A 15,925-nucleotide genomic window follows, 5' to 3' on the forward strand; every position below is an offset into this window, starting at 1 on the left:
TCTCCAGGGGTGAGCGGTGCTTCCGCGGGTGCCAGGCTCGGACAATGGTCCGTGCTGGGTGCCGAGTGCCTGGAATGTTCAGTGAGCTGCACCCTATGATTTCTGCATCTTTATTCACAGTTTTATGCTTCCGTAAACACTTACATGATGGAAGCGCTTGGGAAAATGGGGATGGACCCAGAGGTCCTCACCGCGGGGAAAGGCTCCAGCCGCCAGCAGCCTGCCATCCGTCAGCCTGAGGCCACACACACGTTCTCTTTGAAATACAACCAACTCTCTTTGAAATACAACCAACGAGTCACCTCGAGAAGCCCCAGCCTCCCCAACGTCCTGGGCCACTGTCCTCGCCCAGCCAGTCGCTGGTAATTAAGACGGCTCCGCGGGGGCGGCCGGGGAGGAGGGCCCGAGGCAGGCCTGCCGGTTGGCGGAAGCCTGATGGATGACGGCACGGGCGGAGGAGGGCCACTCGCGGGAGGGGACGCCCATAACAAATGCTGCCGAGACAATTAGTTATTCGTGTGGAAAAAATGAAATTGGATTTCTGTCTCACGCCATAAATAAAAGTCACTTGTAGAAGACGGTGCGGGGCTCGTCTTCATGGGTTCCCGGGTCAGGGAGAGACACCGGGCAGGCCCAGCGCAGAAGGAAAGACTCCTACACTGAACTGCATTCACATCGAGAACTTCGTTTATCGAAAAATAACAAAGAGGAGAAAAGCGAGTCATAAAGTGGGAGGAGCCGTTTCCCCGATCCACCAGCGAGGGGGCCGGGGCAGAGCGTGTGCAGAGCCACAGAGACAGGGTAGGAGACGTGCAGCCCACAGACGAGAGACGAGACGGTGGGAGGGTGTGTGGGGCCCCATGAGCCGTGTGGCTGGGGATGCAGTGTGGCCGCGGGCGTGGCTGGTGGTGCGTGGGGGTGCAGAGCCCTGCTGAATAATGGGGCTTTCTCTCGTGGGCCCGGCATCTGCAGACCAGGACCCAGCGTTCTGTTCCTCGTTCAACCCTAAGGAAACGCTTGGTCCCGAGTGCAAGGAGACACGCTCGGGGTCATCCCAGGCACACGTCCACATGACAGGGAACAAACACACGGGTGGTTGGAGCTTCGCCACAGGGAGTTTGGCCCAGAGGTGGAAGGTCATGACCACAGGGCACAGATGGTTGGGGCAGACCCTAGACACGTCACACGGGTGGGTCACACGCCGTGAACTCGAGATCAAGCTGAGCCACACGCTGTTTCGTGTGTGTGACCCCAGCAAAAGGTCGGCAGCGCCCGGGTTACAGCTGTGGGGAGCTGGGGGCGATCCAGCTCCATGTGGCGGCATTGGGAAGAGGTGGCGGGCCAGGAGGGTCCCATCGTGCCCTCAGGTCACATAGTATGTGACTGAATTAATGAAGAACAGGAGTGGTCACATAGTATGTGACTGAATTAATGAAGAACAGGACTGGAGCGTGTACGCCCAAGCACCACGAAACAATCCGGGCCCGATCAATGATTCATGCTTCCTTCTGCTTGCTAGACGGGCTCACAACAATGTCTACACTCCGTTCTAGATATACCGCCTTAAGTGCTTTCCAGCAGGGCTTGCCCTCCATGAGCTCTCAGCGTCCTCGCGTCTTCAGCCGGGTGGACTGCATCTTTGAGGAAGAGCCTGGGGTGCCTGGGCCTTCTGAGCAAGTGTGACATCCCCTGAACACCCACAGGCCCCGGGTCTCCCCTTCCTTCACCGCCTAGCACACCTGCTCCGAATACAGGACCACAGCTCCCATTCATCAGTGTCTGGCCACGCTGACATTCGGCGTCCAGTTTGGAAGGGCAGACACCTGCCTCTCGCCTGTTTCCTCCACAGGGAGTCCACCTTCCAGCCCGGATGCCCCAGGGACTCTTCTGAAACTCACCCGCGGGTTCCTTCCAGAGAGAAGCAGGGCAGGGGTCCCTCCGCCTGCCTGCCCTCTTCCCCCGCGGGCGGGTCCTGCCTAGCGCACCTCCCCTGGCCTCCCATCCCTAGAGTTTGTCCCGAGTCATGAGTCACAGGCTAGAAACGCGGCTCCGGGAGCCCCTTGCCAGGTCCAGGATGGTTGGAGGCCGTGCCCGGAGGGACAGACCGTCACACGTAATGACCTGTGTGTGACATCGTGTCCCCTCTTGAACCTGGGGCTAGGGAGGAAGACGCAGGTGATGGGCACTGTCGCGAGCAGTGAGCTCTGCCCAGCGCCTCAGCCACCCCGCGGGGCGGTGTGCACAGAGGACGTCACTGCTATCCCGGCTCAGCTGTCACACAAACCCGGTCCCCTCCTAGCAGGATCTCTGTCTCCAGGGGAGAGGAGTCTCACTGCTCTCGGCGTGGCACCTAATATTGCTGATCTGACAAATCTATTAAGCATATTTCCCTAAATAAACACTTGCACAATTAATGAATCCCAACTAGAAAAATTAACCAATAAAATTTCCCAGATATTTAGATATTGATTATAAACTTTAATCAAATGCTTCTAAATGTTTAATTAAAACCACAAACTAAATATATCAGATTTGCTTAAATTGCTTTAAGTGCCTTTACAACCAGGTACGACCTACATGCGAAGGGCTGACTGTCTGGGTCTCCCCCAAAGGGCCTGGAAACGGGCCCTGACCGTGCTGAGGGCCTGACCCCCCAGCGTGACTGGAGACGGGCCTCTAGGAGGTGGTAATGGTTGAGACCAGGCCATGGGGCCCCGGACCTGCAGGACTGCGTCCAGACGAGACAGAGGGGACACTAGAAACCCTTTTTGATCTCTGCAAGGACACCGCCGGCCTGAGGCTCCACCAGAACCCAGCTGTGCCGGCCCCTGGTCCCCGAGATTCCGTGGGTACGGAGACGTGGGAACACAAAATGTGCTTTGGTGGAAAGTGCAGAGCGGCGCCCCGGGTGAGTGGTCCCACGTGCGGGGTGTCCCTCAGCGAGACAAAAGCCTTACGGTTACTAACCCTGACACCAGCAGTCCGCGGTGCTTCTTCTCTGCTGTTCTCACGCCTTCCACGGTTGCCGGGACTTCCCAGAAACACGGGGAGAGACACGCCCTCCATTGGCCTCGCCTGAGGGATCTGGGTTCTTCTGGAACCCGCGTCTTTCCTGTGTCCACCCCAGTGAAGCCCACCAGAGAGCTGGTTCGTCCACACTGGGGGCCACCGCCCGCCACCACCTGCAGGGACCTGGACGGTGTGCCCCTCAACAGCGCCTCCTCGTGCTCGACAAGTAGCACCTCCCAGAGGTGGGGGGACCCTCTTCCTCCTCCGGATCTTTGTGGATTCATCTACGACCCGAGCGTGTCTCTGGCTGGAAGGCCGCGCGCGCCCCGCGCCAGGAGCCTGCTCTGTTGGCTCGTGCCCGACGCCCCTGCCGGCACCCAGCCTCTGGAGACAGGCGGGTCAGCGCCAGACGGCAGCTCCAGGCTCCCGTGGAGGAGGGGAGTGCCACGGAGCAGAGCTGTGGCGGCTCCGGGGCCTCCCCGGCTTGATCGCGGCGCTGCCAAGCCCGCGGGGTTTGGCATCAGTGGGAGAACACACGGATTCTCAGCGGGCATTTGCTCTGCCAACAGCTGATTCTACCTTCTTCCTGGTTCCGCACCCGCCACAGCAGGCTGCCCCGGCGAGGGCACCGTCAGCACCTCGGAGCCCAGGTTCTCCTCCGCCACGCGGGATGACGCCTTGGGAGGCTCCACGGTCAGCCAGTCCCTGGGCTGCCAACGTCCTTGCCCTTTGCTCCAGGCAAACGCAGGAGGTGCGAGTCATGGTGTGGCCCGGACGCCCTCGGCGGCCTTCTCGGGGATTGCTGAGAAATAATCACGACGAGAGGGGAAGCCACCATGTCCCGACAAAAAGGACCCGGGAAACAGAACACGCCGTGGGTGCCCCGCAACCATCCGGGCGACTGGGCCCTCGGCGAAGAGACCGCGCTGCACAGCGCGTGCGCCGGCGTCGGCGGGGGGGAGGGGAGGGCAGGCGGGAGGCGCTTGTAGGCGCACGCACACCTGCACGCACGTGCACCCGAGCGCATGCACGTGCACGTGCTCCCGCGCGCGCACGCACTCGAGGGGAAAGGGCCGCACGTGCGCCGTCCAAAGGCGCAGGGATTGTTTCCGGGCGGGGAGTAATAAGTATGTTCTTTTCTTCCCGAGACTTTCCTACATTTTCCAAATGTCTTACGATACTGGTGTGAATAAGAACCAAAAACTCCCCGGATGTTTGTTTCTTGAGCAGGAAACATCACCGCTGCCTCCTGCCAGCGGTGTGGGCGCGAGGGTCATGCTCCCGGAGACTGGCTCTGGGCGCTGCTGCCGTGCGGACCCGGGCTCCCCCGGACGCGGCAGGAAGGGCGCGGGGTTGGCGTCTCTGGCCCCTCGAGCGCCGGGGCCAGGCCAGCCGCACACGGGCCAGCTCCGAAGGGGTTAAGACGAGCCACCAATGCAAATCAGGTTTAATTAATCCTTTTCATCAGTTGCAAATATACCTTCTGAACCCTATTAAAAACATGAATATGCAAATGCAGACCTTTTTAAATTCTCATTTTCGAGGACTTGGTGTTGGGGTTTGATTAGTGAATTCCGTTAACAGCCTGTAAACCTGCTGCAAAATTTAATTTCCATTTTAAGTTAAAAAAAAAAGGAGAAAAAAGTCATGAAGGCTGTTGGTAATTGGGCTAATTATGGTGTTATACTAACGAGACCACACAGGGAGCCCTGGCAGGTGGAGGGGGCAGCGGCTGGGCAGGTCCCAGCCACTCCTGGGCGGGCCCCGGCCATCAGTCCATTTTCTAAATGTGGAGACTGAGGCTCACGGTGGAGTGGAGGCTCAGGCTGGGGCAGAGACGGCGTCGGAGGGCTACCTGGCGTTCAGGCCACCGGGTGGCAGCTGGGCTCTGGGGAGGAGGGTCCTGGAGGGAGTGGACCTGCCTTGAGCCCCCACCAGGCACCCTGGGCCCCTGTCCATGGGGGACGCTGCCCAGAGCTTCCCAGCTCTTCTGAGTCCCCATGAATGCCCGGGTGACCTGCAATGGCCCCTTGTCTTGTTAATTAAAGACAAGACAGTCTGACACGTGTCATGCGCACAATAAGCCTGGGGTGCCCCGTGGTGGACGAGACGGTCCTGTCCCCACGGAGGCAGGCAGTGGGCACAAAGACGACGCCGGATCGTCCAGACACGGTGCGCGGTAAAATGAACGTCTCATTAATTATTTATATTGACTACACGTTGAAGTGATATTTTGGAATCCCTGGCTTCAATAAAACATATATTTTAAACTTAGTTTCACCTGTTTCTTCTTACTTTTTCAGTGTGTCTCCTGAACAAGGTCAAAGTGCATGTGTGTGGTTTGTATGTTATTTCTGCGGGTTCCCGAGAAGACACGCGCCGGGTGAAAAATGCGTGTGCCGTGTGTCGTGGAACGTGCGTACTGCCTGTATGTTGTCAATGAAATATGCATGAGGACGGCGCCAGGAGCCGGGAGCAGTCGCAAGGAGGGATCGGCTGCTGTAGCAAATGCCACAGGGTGGGGCTTAGACGGGAATTCTCTCTCACATCCTGGTGGCTGGGAGTCTGAGGTCAGGGTGTGTATGGAGCTGGCTTCTCCTGAGGCCTCTCTCCGTGGTGTACAGACGCCGAGTTCTCCCGTGTCCTTGCGTGGTCGTCCCCCGTGCGTGTCTCCTCCTCTTACAGGACCCCGGCCCACGGGACATCACTTTACCTTAACCCCCTCTTCACAGACCCCATCTCCAAAGACATCACGTTCCAAGCTCCTGGGGCTCGAACCTGCGGATTTGGGGAACACAACTCAGGCCCTCACAGAGGTGGGCCAGGTGAGACTCAGGGACGGCAAGATGCAATGGGACTGGCGGGTCCAAGGCACCGAGGAGTCCCCGTCTGAAACAGCCACCAGTTAGAAACCCCCCAGAACTCCCTCATTCTAGAGCCTAGCGTGAGGCAGGGACCAGAACCACAAGAAGAAGGTTTACGAGCAAGACGTATGTGTTTGTTTGAATATGGGACTTAGTGCATCTTTGCGTTTGGTTTGTTTTCTAAAACAATGACCACAATGGCTCAGAACTATGGCTGTTCTGAGAAATGCTGTCAACTTGACTTTAAAATGAGAATCTGGTGTTTCTGTACATTATTGTTTTCAATAAAACTTTCTAATGTTTTAGAAAGAACAACACAACCCCAGTGAATGCACCAGTAGACGCTTTCATGGAAAATCTCCAAGACAATGAGGTGAGAACAAGGAAGCGTCAGGAAAACCCGCAGCCACTGTGCAAACCCCACACGCCCCGCGAATCCCGTGTGCTTGTGTGTGTCCGTCTGTTAGGGGTGCACGTCCATCCACGGACGGAAGGGGCTGGGACGGGCTGAAGGGCAGCATTCTTTATGTTGAAAAGACGTTCAACAAGACGAACGGCGGCTGCACTCAGACCCGCGCTCCATCACCGACCCCCGTGCTGTGTGACTTCGGGCAAGGCCCTGTCCCTCTCTGGCCTGGAGCAGGAATTGGAGCAGTTTGGCAAAGCCATGGGTCCTCACTGTGAGTGCATGCATGAACACAGCACGTGCACACACATGCACACAGCCGTGTACGTGCAAAGGCACACACACACTCATATGTGTGCACCAACACGCAGTCCTGCATGTCCACACACCTGGACCTTGCTTGGCTCTGGAGTCCTGGTGACATTTAACTGTGAGGGAAACGGGCCAAGTCGGACCCAGGAACTGGGGTTTTGCAGAACTTGGTCCAGAGGGCTGGGCATGTGACCCAAGGCAGGTCCCTGCCCCTTCTGGACCCTGCCTCCTCCAGGACAAGCACGGGAAGCTGGCGCCACTATGGGATGGGGAAGAACTCACAGGTGGGAGGAGCTTTGTGAACCAGGGAGTTTGCGGGCTTTGCAGCCTCAGGGCAAATGCGGATTCCAGTTGGGTTGGTCCAGGCAGGCCCCCAAGAACCTGCGTCTCTAACCAGCTCTGGGCTGCTGCCGCAGGTCCCCCGTGGTTGCAGAGGGAGGCTGGGTGCGGCTGGGGGGCGGTCCCGAGGAGGCCCCAGCAGGCGGTCCCGAGGAGGCCCCAGCAGGCGGCGCTGTCCTCCCCGGAGCCTCTGGGGAGCTGGAAGGAACCTTGTCGCACTCAAATCCTGTTATATCCTGGCAATTAGAATTTATCGCTGTGGCACTAATCCCTTAAAATTAGTCATTAGCGGCTTAAGAACCATTTAGTGTCGGGTGCCCACTAATGAGTTGGCACAAGTGGGGATCTGCCAGGAGGAACCAGAACTTTCGTGGCTTGGAGGCTGGGACCTGGGTGGGGCCGCGCTGTGTGCTGTCTGTGGCTCCCTGGGTGGGCAGCCCCGAGGGGTCTGGAGCAACTCCAGCAGCAGGTGTCTGAGTGAGCCCGGGGCTTGGGGTGCTGGCAGGAACCGTGCCCCCGTCCCACCTGGGAGAGCTGGCCTCACCTGTGCCTGCCTGCTTCTTCCTGGAAGGGAGCACAGCCACCGTCCCCTGCTGGCTGGCCCTGTTGGCGCTGGGTGGGTGGGCTGGGCCCCGGGGGCTCTCCAGCTGGAAGAGGCCTTGGAGACCCTCTCTCTGTGGAGGGAGGACGTTGGGGGCTGTGGCAGGGACAAGGCCCACATCTGGGCATCTGGACCCGAGGGAGGGCCTTGGCTGGATTTTAGCTCCCTGGCGCCCACCCTGCCCTCCTACAGAAGCAGGGACGGCGGGCGGGCGGCCCAACTCTGCCAATCCGAGACCTAGCCGGCACCCTAACTGGAGAGGTGACGAAAGCCTCGGGGACAGGTTAGGAATCCTTTGGGGTGGAGGTGGTAGTGGAGTCCTGCCACTGGGGGGCCTCACGGCATGTCGGGCGGTGGGTGGTGGCCACGGGGCCATGTGTCCACCAGTGGGAGGAGGGACTATGGTGTGATGCTACCCAATTCCTCAGCCCTGACCCAAATCCTTCCAGAACATTCCTCTCTTGCCCAGGTTGGCATTGTAACAGTACCCCCTTGGGGGGCATTCACTGGTCTCTCTGCTGCCCACAGACCCCCTTCTGGCCTGTCCCTCAAGTCTCAACCTGCTGCCGGGGCCCAATTGGGCCCCACTTCCTAAGCCAGCTCAGCAAGAACCGGCCACCCTCCCACCGCCCTGGAGGGTGGTGGTCTGTAGGCAGGGATGACCCACACGCATGAGGGCCTCAACCCCCACCCCGCCCATGCCACCCTGAAGGCTTCCAATGGTGCAGGACAAGAGATCAAGGATGCAGCTCGGGCTGATGTGTCCCCAGCGCCAAGAACAGAGCCTGGCACAGAACGGCTGCTCATGACAGTCTGAGTGGACGAATCCGCCCCGAAGGCTGGACTCCAGGGGCTTCCTCCCCATGCTCCGCTCTGGGGGCTCCAGTGGCTCCCACACAGGGAGCGGGGTTTTGAGTGCTGCCCGTGAGACAGGACGCAAGCATGCTGGGGGCTCGCAGCTATGCTGCTGGGACCCCAGAGCTCACTTCAGGCTGTGGAGGGCAGAAAGCCCCCCACGCTGGGCCGGAGTCCCCATCCAACGGGCTCACGGCCCTGGACACCCCTTGACCACACCAAGCCTGTTTTCTCATCTGCAGAGTGGGAACAACAGAGGACCCTACCCCACCCCCCACCCCGCCATACTGTGATCAAAGGAGCCAGGGGGCTCGAGGACCTAGCAAGAGAGCCTGCTAGACCTGCGGCTGACCTTGGTGGTGACCCTGGGGCCTGGGCAGGCCGTGTCTCTGTCTGAGGCACACGTCCGTGGTCCAAGCTCCGGAGCTGAACAACCCCAGCCTCCTTCAGCTTTGCTGGGCGTGAGGGTCAGGGTGTGAGGGGTGCAGCCCAAGCCTTCCCAGGGTGTGAGCCTGGAGGTGACATGCAGGGCACGCTCTCCCTGGGCTCTAGGGAGCAGGTGGACCTAGTCCGGCCCCCACCCCCCACCGCCAGCAGCCTCGGGACCCACTGCTCTGCAGAGCCGACTCAGTGAGGCTGCCCCCCCCACCTCTGCTGGGCTCAGATAGCAAGCTCACTGCACGACATGGTCGCCGCGCCCGCGGTGAGGCTGCCTGGCCATGGGCTGGCGCCACGGATGCAGACGCACGGGGCGGCTTACGTCAGGACTCATTTTCCCCATGACTGGCGACAGGCCCGGCGTGCTGAGCTGTGCATGTCAATGAGTCGGGGCTCCAGCCTCCCATGCCAGGCAATCCGTCTTCTGTCCCCCCAGCCTCCTGTGCTGGGGGCAGACCACCATCCCAGCCCCCTGGGCAGTGGGCCCCCTCTCAGGCCGGAGCCATGAGCACAGAGGCCAAAGTCCCGCCCACACTTGCAACGTGGCCCCTTCCCACACAGGCAGCCCCCAACCCCGTGCCCCCAGCCTGGCCTGCAGGAACCTCAGCCCTGCGTGCCCGGGTGGGTGCACGCTGCTGGTTCCGAGGGCACCAAACCAAGGAGCATGTGACTGTGGAAGTGGTGGCCTCTCCCGGGGGGCCTGGGGTTTCGGGAGACCCCACTCCCATTACAGGCCCAGCCAGTCCTTGCCGCCAGCACTTATGTGGGGGGCTTGGAGCTGCCTTCCTGGCCAGCATCGAGGCTGCAGACAGGTCCATTGGGCAGGCGGCCAACCGGAGCTGGAGTCGGGGAGGTGCCTTGACCACACTGCTCCCCTGAGCACCTGCTCCCTTTCCTCTGCTGGTGACGGCGGCTCCTGGGCTGCCTGTCCCCTGGTACCCAGGGATTGCCCTGGGCCACACAGAGGGTCAGCAGCTCAGACACACACAGCAAGCCGGGCAGGGTGGCCAAGCAGCAAAATGTATTTCATTAGGAGCAGGGATGTCAGCTGGCAGCCCCCCAACATGGCTGGGTTTGAGTGGCACGCGGGTGGGGGTACACTCTGGGGAGGGGCCTGGAAGCGGGCCCCAACAGCACTGCCCCAGGTCTCGGCTCTGAGTAGCAGCACCGAGCAATGTCCTGGGGAAGGAGGAGGGTGGTGCCCCTTCCCTGCACAGCAGGCAGTCCCCGGGCAGTGCGGCCCCCGCTGGCTGCAGGTGCGCTCACAGGGTCCTGGGCTGAGGCTGGGCTGGGTGTGTGGGGGGCGGCTGCCCACTTCCACCGTGCAGCTGAGGTGATGGCCGCCGCCGGGCACACGGCTGGGCTGCAGGCTAGGCCACGGTCTGGCGGCTGAAGAGGTCGAGGGTGAGAGCGCTGAGGAAGGCCGGGATGCTGTCCTGCCGCAGCAGGTGCAGCTCGATGAGCTCCTGCACCGTGTGCGAGAACGCCGTCTCCAGCAGCTGCATCTTGGTGCCCGAGGGTCCCGTGGCCTGCGAGGTGGGCGGGAGACAGGGAGGACAGTGGTCAGCGTCGTGGTGGCCAGGGGTGCCCCCGTCCCCACCCCCAGGCCCCCCTGTGACAGGTTAGGGAGCAGCAGAGACCCTGTCCTGGGAGCGGTGGGCCAAGCTGCCCCTGGAGGGTCACCGCAGGCGGGGGCCAGACAGGCACGGCGCTGCCCTGTGCCCCGCGAGGCCGGGCGTCTTCCCTTCCCAGCGGGTGGGGGTCTCACCCACATTTCCAGAATCTAGGAGACAGCTCCTCCAGGTCGGCGCAGCCAGCCCTCCCCATCCTCGGACCCCAGCCTGCACGCTCCCCAACAGCACCGGAAGGCTCCGAGGCACTCTGGGGGGGTCCGACACCCCCTTCCTGTTCCACAGATGAACAGCGGAGGGGCTGGAGCCGCCCCAGGGAGGCGTCTGCCATCCGGGTGGTACGCGGGGCTGCTTCTGGAGTTCACATCCCATTTCTTCCCCATCACACCACGCTGGCCATGGAAGAGGGGGTTCCCACTGGCAGCACTGCTGGGAACCTAACCCCACTCAGTAGGCCTTGCTGCAAATGCCCCTCTGGGCCTCAGTTTCCCTGTCTGTGGAGTGAGGGAGCAGGAGTCTGGAGTTCTGCTGACCCATAGGAAGTGACTATGGGGTGTCGGGGGACCGGACAGTTCCGGAGAACACAAGGGGGGGTGTGGTCCCGGCCTTAGGCACTGCGGAGGCCGTGGAGGAAGACGAGTCTATCCCATGGTGACTGAGACCAGCCTCCAAATGCCTCATCTCCAAGCACTGTGTGGGACCCAGGGCAGGGCCCCCAAAGCCAGCTGGCCATCCCCTCATGTGCAAATGAGGAGTCCAAGGCCCCGAGATCTGGGGCCCCCCTGGGTTGCAGGGCAGGTCTGGGCAGAGCCGGGCCTGGGCCACAGGGCTGGCACTCCAGGCCAGGTGCTCCTGGGGAGGGGTGTAGGTCAGCTAGGGGTGCTGGGCTGGAGGTGTGGACAGAGGCCTGAGGGTGCCTGAGCACTTAGGCAGGGGGCTCACAGTGCCTGGGAGACTCCCAGAAGCAGGGGGAGGCTGCCTGACCCTGGACTGCACCCTGTCCGCCCTGACATGGGCCTCACCTGCTAGCGAGCTCCAGCCAGATGAGTAGGAACGCCTGGGGCCCATGCTAGCCCCTAGGAATGCCCCCCAGCGGCAGCAGGTGTAGGGGACCGTTCAGGGCTCTTGCCTGCCGGGTGAGTTGGGGGCATGGGCCAGGGAAGATGGGGGTGCTTACCAGACAGAAGCCTGTGGCCCTTGCAACCCCATTCAGCGAGGTGGGCGGCACTGGTGGGGCGGCTTAAGGGGTGTCAGGATCTGAGTGGGGTGTACATGCAACCTGGTCAGCTCAGGGGTGGGCTGAGCCCCACTCCTGATGACAGCGGACCCCTCCTTCCTGGACAGCTCTCACCAGGAAAGGCTTCTCTCCAGGGACCCCAACCCGCCCGCTCTCTGCTGCTGCCTCAGGGGGCACCTGTTGTACCAAGACTGTCAATGACGAGCAGAGAACTGACAGCCACTGGCTGTGGCCCGTCTGGGGGGCTGGGACGTGGCCCACGTGGCTGGCACTGTCGCCCCGGGGCCAGGCAGGAGCTGGCATGCTGCTCCCGCCCATAGAACACTCACTCTCACCCCATGCGGCTGATGGAGGGTCCATGTCCACAGCCTTTGCAACTCCTACAATCCGGGGACAACACGACGAACGCCCCAATTATGACGTGGGCAAATGATCTGAACGAGCGTGTCTCCAGAGAATACGTGCAGGAGTCCGATGAGCACATGAAACCCCGCGCAGCATCACCAGTGTGTAGGGAAGGGCAAGTCGAGGCCACGGGAGACGCCTGTTCACGGCCACGAGGACGGCCACAGCCCATGACACGCGGCAGCAAGTGCCGGCCAGGACGCGGAGCGGCAGGCCCCCGTGCAGGGCTGCTGGGAACGGAAGGGGCTGCACATCCGCCCTGGCAGGTGCGGCCCGGGGTGCACAGCGGGGAGTAGGAGAGCCTCTGTCCACACAGACCCCTGCACACGGGTGCTCACATTTCTGAGAGCCCAGAGGTGGGAACACCGTCAGCGGAGGAGCAGATAAACGAAACGTGGGGTGTCCCCCAGCGGGATGGGACTCAGCCACTGAAAGAATGAGGCTCTGACCCCGTTACACCACAGATGTGTCCCAAACACGTGCTAAGCAGACACAGACCACCGTGCTCGCATGAGGTCACTGATCCGGGAGCACAGAACGGCAAGGACACGTGGTAGAAAGTGGGTCTGTGGCTGCCAGGGGCCGGGTGGGGGCAGGATGCGGCGTGGCTGCCGTGGGGGCGGTCCTCTGCGCCGTGATGAGAGTCCTAGTATTTGATCGCGGTGGAGGCTGCACAGCTCACAGCAACTACACAGACGCGAACGTCAGCGGCTGGACTGCGGGGCGTGGGAACGGCCACCCACGGAGTGGGAGCACAACAAGCCCCTCGGCCCGGGCAGCCCGGCTCACCCTTGCACACCGCGGGCCTCAGGCCTGGCCCAGCCACGCAGGCGTGGACCCCTGTGTTCCAGCCCCAGACTGCCCACAAGGGGGAGGTGGGCTCCCTCCGAGACCCCAGGAGCTGGAGCCGGCTCTGCCTGGCCTTCGAAGGCTCACCCTATGGGCCCCCCAAGTGGCCTTTAGAGCTCAAGGTGCCGGTGTCTGCCTGGCTCCCCCGTCTGGTTTGCTGTGCAGACGCTCCCCTGTGGCCTCACCGGGGCGCCCACCCCTCCCTGAGCAGCCGACCCTGTTCCCTTGTCCGCTCCTACATTTAGCCTTGTCATAGTTCAACACAACCATTTTTAAACAAAAGTAAGAGAAACCACTCTGACCTTTTACCAAGAAAATCCTTTCATTTCTGCCTTCTGCTCAATTCTGAATTTCTTCCCCTAAATGTCAGAAGGGCTGATTCTCCGCAGCTGTCAGGGGGAGAAGCCGAGGCCGGGCAGGGGGGCGGTGAGGGAGGCCACGGTGCTCTCCTGGCTCGGCAGCGAGTGACAACTGTCCCCTAAACCGGGGACCTTCACACTGCACTGTGGCCCTGGCCAGGACCCCTGCCCAACTGGGATGGAGGTGGTCTTCTGCCAGCTCAGATGTAAGAACAGTGCTCTCCGCAGGCCTCCCCAGATCCCCGTGGTCTGCACGGCCCTGACCGAGCTTGGTTTACACGCATCACACGTCCCTCGTGGCTTCCAGCCCGAAGCCCCGTCTCGAGGAACAGCACGACTGAACACCAGCCAGCGTGAGGCCCATCTCGGACGCCTCAGTCCACATGCCCGGCATTCAGGAGGCAGGACGCTGTGCTGGGACAAGTGTCGCTCCAGGACAAGGACACGGCAACACTGGCTATGCCCACCGGGCCGTGGGCGGCCTAGAAGGAGGCGTGACCAGGGCCACGTTCTCATCTCGACCCAAATCAAGGCAAAGCCGAGGGTTTGCGACCTGCCAGCCGCCACCGGCCGCGCCTGCCCATTCCGTCGGAAGGGCCGAGTCCTCACTCAGAAGCGGTGTGGAGCCAGGCAGTGGCTGGAATGTGCCCCTGAATGACGCGGTGCTGATCAATCCCTGCTAGGCTCCGCCATGTTCAAATACCACCCGGTCCCCAGGTACCTTGTAAATCACTCTAATTAGGGGCTGTTCACTTAAAATTAGAGAGCAATTTTTTAAAAAGCAAATTGCCTAGTAAGATGTGATGCTGTGGCTGGAAATATTCACGGGCTGATGGCTGCGTCTCTGCCTCTTCTGCCCCCAGCGTCTGGGAGTGACAGGCTGCGGTGTGGCTGGCAGGCGCCCTGTGGCGCGTGGGGCACTGCGCCATAACGAGGCCTGCGCTGTTCACCGCGGGACCTCGCCTCGGGCTGCCTCGTCCCTCCAGACAGCAGAGCTGGGCCTACCTCGAAGGGCTCGGCCCAGACCTCGGCCCAGACCTCAGCCCAGACCTCGGCGAGGTCTGTCTGCCTCGGTGTGTGTCCGTGGAGAAGGGCCAGCTCAGGGGCGCTGGAGGCATCGCGGGTGGGGGGCTCTGCTGCTGCGGGTCGGCGTGAGAGGACGTGTGCAGGGCTTACACGATGCCTGGCTCCAAAGGGGCTTGTTAAATGCAGTCTGGCTGCCCCTCAAGCCTGTAGCGTCCCAGCTGGCAGGTGCTCTGTGATGCTCCTGTCATGAGATGCCCTGAGTAGGGACCTGCCCCCCCCAAAGCAGAGACAAGAGCTCCCCATCAGTGGTCCCCTCCCGAGCCCACCAACTGCAGGGGTGGTGAGGCTTGCAGGAAGGGCATAAGCATGAGGGGATGCCCGTCATGTGGAAGATCACCGTCTGCTGAGGGCACCAAAGACAGTCCCGTAAGTGAAGAAGGAGGAGGAATCCAGACATTACCCCACGTCAAGGTGCGAGTTCTCAAATCCTGGTCTGGACAGATGAAATGTGCACAGTGCAACAAAATTATAAAACAGGGAGTGGAAATGCTACTCTCTCGGGATACGGGGAGCTGAGTCTCATTTCTGCGAGATGGGGGCATCACGCCTTGTCACAACAAGGTTTTACCGCCTCCCGGAGGGAAACGCCAGACGACCCGGAGCATCTTGGGGTCTGAAAACAGAAGCGCACATCACAGCGACTCAGGAACCCCAGCTCAGTGCGCGTGAGACGCGAGAGGTAATGTGGCACACTTTGTGACTTGTGGGTCGAGTGAGATGAAACGAGCCATCATGGCTTGCAGGGCACACCGGGCAGAGCTCCGAGGAACACGGAGCACCGGGTCCCTGCTGGAGAGGAGGGGTGGCCTGCCAGGCGATGAGGCTCTACCTTGAGAGACCAGAGAAAGAAGCGAAGGGTCAAGAGTAAGGGGCATAAATGAAATTGAAAACAGGAGAGAGAGGAGGCTGGTCCTTTGAAAAGCAGCAAAAACATTAACGGAAACAGGAAGAGAAAAGACAGAAGTGGCCAATGTCAGAAATGAGATCCTGGAGCTGTTACAAGAATAAGAAAACGCCACGAAAAACCGTTTATGCCCATAAATGTGACAGCTGGGAACGGAGCAATCCCTTGAACACCAGGGAGCACCAAAGCTCAGCTGAGATGAGGTAGAAACCCCGAGCAGTCCTACAGCCACTGGAGAAACCGGGTTTGTAATTAAGAAGCATCTCCAAAAGAAATCTCCAGTCCCAGCTGGTTGCACTGGAGGATTTTATCGGATATTTAACCGAGAATTAACACACAGTCCCTTGCAGAAAACAGAGCAGAGGAAATACTTCCCTGTGCAGAAGCATTTTCACCCAATACCCACACGCATAGCAGAGAAAGGTCAGGACAGGCCGTTCTGTGAACTAAGGTCACAAACCCTCCACAGACCTCAGCCAGTTTAACCCAGCAACGTACACCAGATTACCACACCCAGACCAAAGGCTAGTTGTTTGTGCGTGAGGCGACACTTGAAAACAGTCAGGGTGAGCCGCCCTGACAGCAGGCGGCGGGCGGGGCCCCAGGAAACCCTCGGACAGAAGCCACGTC

General features: G+C 60.8%; 1 protein-coding gene across 8 annotated transcripts in view; it reads right to left on the bottom strand.

Annotated features, from left to right (window-relative positions):
- Positions 1-9,828: 9,828 nt before the first annotated feature.
- Positions 9,829-15,925, bottom strand: part of MAD1L1 (mitotic arrest deficient 1 like 1) — a 336,658-nt gene continuing 330,561 nt past the window's right edge. For all 8 annotated transcript variants that reach the window (XM_034669697.1, XM_034669696.1, XM_034669698.1 and 5 more), the window contains one exon: positions 9,829-10,353. In XM_034669697.1, the coding sequence (XP_034525588.1) occupies positions 10,195-10,353 (159 nt within the window). In that variant the 3' untranslated portion in view covers positions 9,829-10,194. The remainder of the gene's footprint in view (positions 10,354-15,925) is intronic.

Source organism: Ailuropoda melanoleuca, chromosome 10 (genome assembly GCF_002007445.2).
Source record: "Ailuropoda melanoleuca isolate Jingjing chromosome 10, ASM200744v2, whole genome shotgun sequence".
Classification (NCBI taxonomy): domain Eukaryota; kingdom Metazoa; phylum Chordata; class Mammalia; order Carnivora; family Ursidae; genus Ailuropoda; species Ailuropoda melanoleuca.